Source organism: Bison bison, unplaced genomic scaffold (assembly GCF_000754665.1).
Source record: "Bison bison bison isolate TAMUID 2011002044 unplaced genomic scaffold, Bison_UMD1.0 scf7180017847008, whole genome shotgun sequence".
Classification (NCBI taxonomy): domain Eukaryota; kingdom Metazoa; phylum Chordata; class Mammalia; order Artiodactyla; family Bovidae; genus Bison; species Bison bison.
The window spans coordinates 6782-9926 of record NW_011477581.1 but is presented as its reverse complement, the minus strand read 5'-3'; the positions used below and the strand labels follow the sequence as shown (position 1 = coordinate 9926).

The 3145-nt window shown below is 37.8% G+C and overlaps 1 protein-coding gene across 1 annotated transcript; it reads right to left on the bottom strand.

Moving 5' to 3' along the window:
* Positions 1-251: 251 nt before the first annotated feature.
* Positions 252-1208, bottom strand: LOC104989604 (olfactory receptor 52A5-like). The gene has a single exon (XM_010841334.1). The coding sequence runs from the start codon at positions 1206-1208 to the stop codon at positions 252-254; it is 957 nt and encodes a 318-aa protein (XP_010839636.1).
* Between the last annotated feature and the right edge of the window lie 1937 nt (positions 1209-3145).

The window sequence follows — 3145 nt, the reverse complement described above, 5'->3', positions numbered from 1 at the left end:
GAGAAAGCTCTAGGTTGTAAGGTACAGGGCAAAAACAATAATGGAAACAATTGGAAATCACAATATAAGAGTTTCTTAGAGTAGTAAACCAAAGTTCTTAAGTATTGGATGATTTATTAAGTGTCTCCTTCCATTATGAGTATCTGAGATTTAAAATATTTTTTCAGATGTAGAAATGTGTAGAAGACCTAGCTTTTAGCATATTGATGTTGCTACTTTGAACTAACCTAAATTTTCTTTAGAAAGATCCACTAATGATTAAGATGTTTGGAGCATACAAATATTGTTAGCACATGGTCACGGATTTGTTTGGTCTTCACTCCATAGATGATTGGGTTGAGAAAAGGTGGAACTAACAGGTAAAGGTTAGATAAAAGGATATGAACGTATGGTGGTATGTGAGAACCAAACCTATGTGTGAAGAAAGAGAAGAAGCCAAGGAGGTAGAACTGCAGGAAGACACAAATATGAGTGATGCATGTATTAAAGGCTTTGAATCTTGCCTCCTTCTGGGGCAGTTGAAAGACAGTGATAAAGATCTGAATGTAGGACAAGGTGATAAAGATTATGTCAAATCCTAAGATAGTGAAGGCAACAAATAGACCATAGATCTTGTTGATCCGTATATCTTCAATAGCCAGCTTCACAATGGCCATGTGCTCACAGTAAGAGTGGGAGACAACTGTGGTTCGGTAGAATTTGAGACGATATTTGATTAGTACCAGGCATGGCGCTCCAAGTATGGCAGCTCTGAGTGTCACCCCAACCCCAATGTGAGTCAAGAGTTTTTGGGAGAAGATGCTGGCATGTCTCAAGGGATTACAGATGGCCACATACCGATCTAGGGCCATCGCCAGCAGGACACCTGATTCAATTCCCTGGAATGAGTGAAGAAGCCACATTTGTAGAAGACATGCTTCAAAAGAAATCTCCATCAAATGAAACCAGAAGATGCCTAACATTTTGGGGAGAATACAAGTGCTAAGTGCAATGTCTGTGGCCCCCAACATAACAAGAAGAATGTACATAGGACTATGGAGGCTGTTTTCATATTTGATTATCACCAAAATTAGAGTATTCCCAATTACTGCCATAAGGTACATGACACAGAATGGAATCCCGATCCAGCATTGCACTGACTCCAGGCCAGGAATCCCGATGAGTGTTAATACAGAGGGCATGAAGACTGAGCCATTGGGTCCGAGCATGGCGATTTGGTCAGTAGACTCAAGTAGGGATATCGCTGTTTCATCTCCTATTCCCTGTTAAGTCTAAAAAATTAAAAATAAGGTTAAATTATTTAAGTAAAACATACTTTAGTTCAATTAGGAGGATACCATTTTATCGGTCCCAATGGCTCCTCTCTAATTTTCCATCTCTTTTTCCAATGTCTTTCAATGATCAATTATGAGATTCTATGTTTCTGCATGCCTTTATCATTTTCAATGAGAAAAATTAAGTGGACTGGATAACTTCTTTCTAGTCTTTGAATACTGGAACAAATAAATTCCCTTTAGCTTGTGTTTGCTAATCACCCTCAGTACTGTCTTTATGACCCGCCAGTTCAAATTGAGGGAACAATTCATTTAATTCAGAGTAAAGAATTTCAAAAACTAAACTGTACCTAGATTAGACATGAAGGATCTATACCAGTGGTAAATCATTCTGCTTGATTATAATCAGAAAACAAGTTTAATGAGAATTTTTTTTCATTTTGAAACTCACTTTTTTTTTTCTAGGTTAGCCTCTTCATTATTGGATCCCTCTGCAATAGACTCTCAGACTGCTTTAAATCTAATTTTTCAAATTTTCAGTATTTTCCCAAAGACAAGCTCTACATCTTTACCTTCTGTTTCTTAAACTCTGATAAGACAAATCCATTAATTTTATTTTATTTTTGATTTTTAAAAAACTTTTTATTTTGTATTGGGATATAGCCAATTAACAAACAATGCTGTGATAGTCTCAGGTGAACAGTGAAGAGGCTCAGCCTTACATATACATGTATCCATTCTCCCCCAAACTCCTGTCCCATCCAGGCTACCACATAACATTGAACAGAATTCCGTCCACAAAACATTGAACATAGTTCCATGAGCTATACAGTAGGTCCTTGTTGGTTATCAACTATAAAATAATAGTCTGTATACATTGTTCCCAAACTGTCCCTTCCCTCTTCCTTTTCCCCAGCAACCCTAATCTCATTCTCAAAGTCTATGAGTCTGTTTCTGTTTTGTACATAAATTAATTTGTATAATTTCTTTTTAGATAATGGGTGTTACCTTTTATCCTTAGCTTGAAGGATAGCTTGAAGGAAAATCTCAGGTTCTTGTCCTCTCTATCATCCTTCAAGTTACCCTTTATCCTTAGCTTGAAGATCTCCCTTTTAGATCTTTTCTCACTATGCCCTGTTGTGTGCAAATCACTTGTATTCAACTTCAAGTACCAACCTATACCTCCTATGCTTCCCTTTCATTATCAATAAACATTTAGCCTGAATATTTAGTTTTTCTTAACTATTTGCAGTAACATACAACTCTCTATGAAATTTAATGTTTCCTTTACTTAAAGCCTCAGGCATCTTATAGCCACTAAAACTACAATTTCTATCCAGGTAAACATTTTTATTTTATACAGCTGTTTTTCATAGGAGCAGATTCATCTCTTAGTCTCTGCCCTTCAGTGATTACTTCACCCATAACACCGTATGCTTCCAGGGCCTCTTATGAGTGGCTTTGTCTTATCATTTTCCAAAGTCTTCAGGGTTTTTCTTGCCTGCTAATGAAAGTTGCTCAGTCATGTCCAACTCTAAGGGCTCAGAATAACCCACCACTTTGTATTTGTAGATATGGATCATGTAAACTGTCAGAAAAACATCTTTTAAGGTACAGTTGTCTGTCTCAAAAAATTTATATAACTGTGCTTTGAGTTCTCAGAGAAGGCAATGGCACTCCACTCCAGTACTCTTGCCTGGAAATTCCCAAGGATGGAGGAGCCTGGTAGGCTGCAGTCCATGGGGTCGCTAAGAGTCAAGACACAACTGAGGGACTTCACTTTCACTTTTCCCTTTCATGCATTGGAGAAGGAAATGGCAACCCACTCCAGTGTTCTTGCCTGGAGAATCCCAGGGACGGGGGAGCCTGGT

Bases quoted from the DNA above. Each gene is read 5' to 3' on its own strand.
- LOC104989604 (XM_010841334.1), bottom strand. From the start codon at position 1,208: ATGCTCGGACCCAATGGCTCAGTCTTCATGCCCTCTGTATTAACACTC.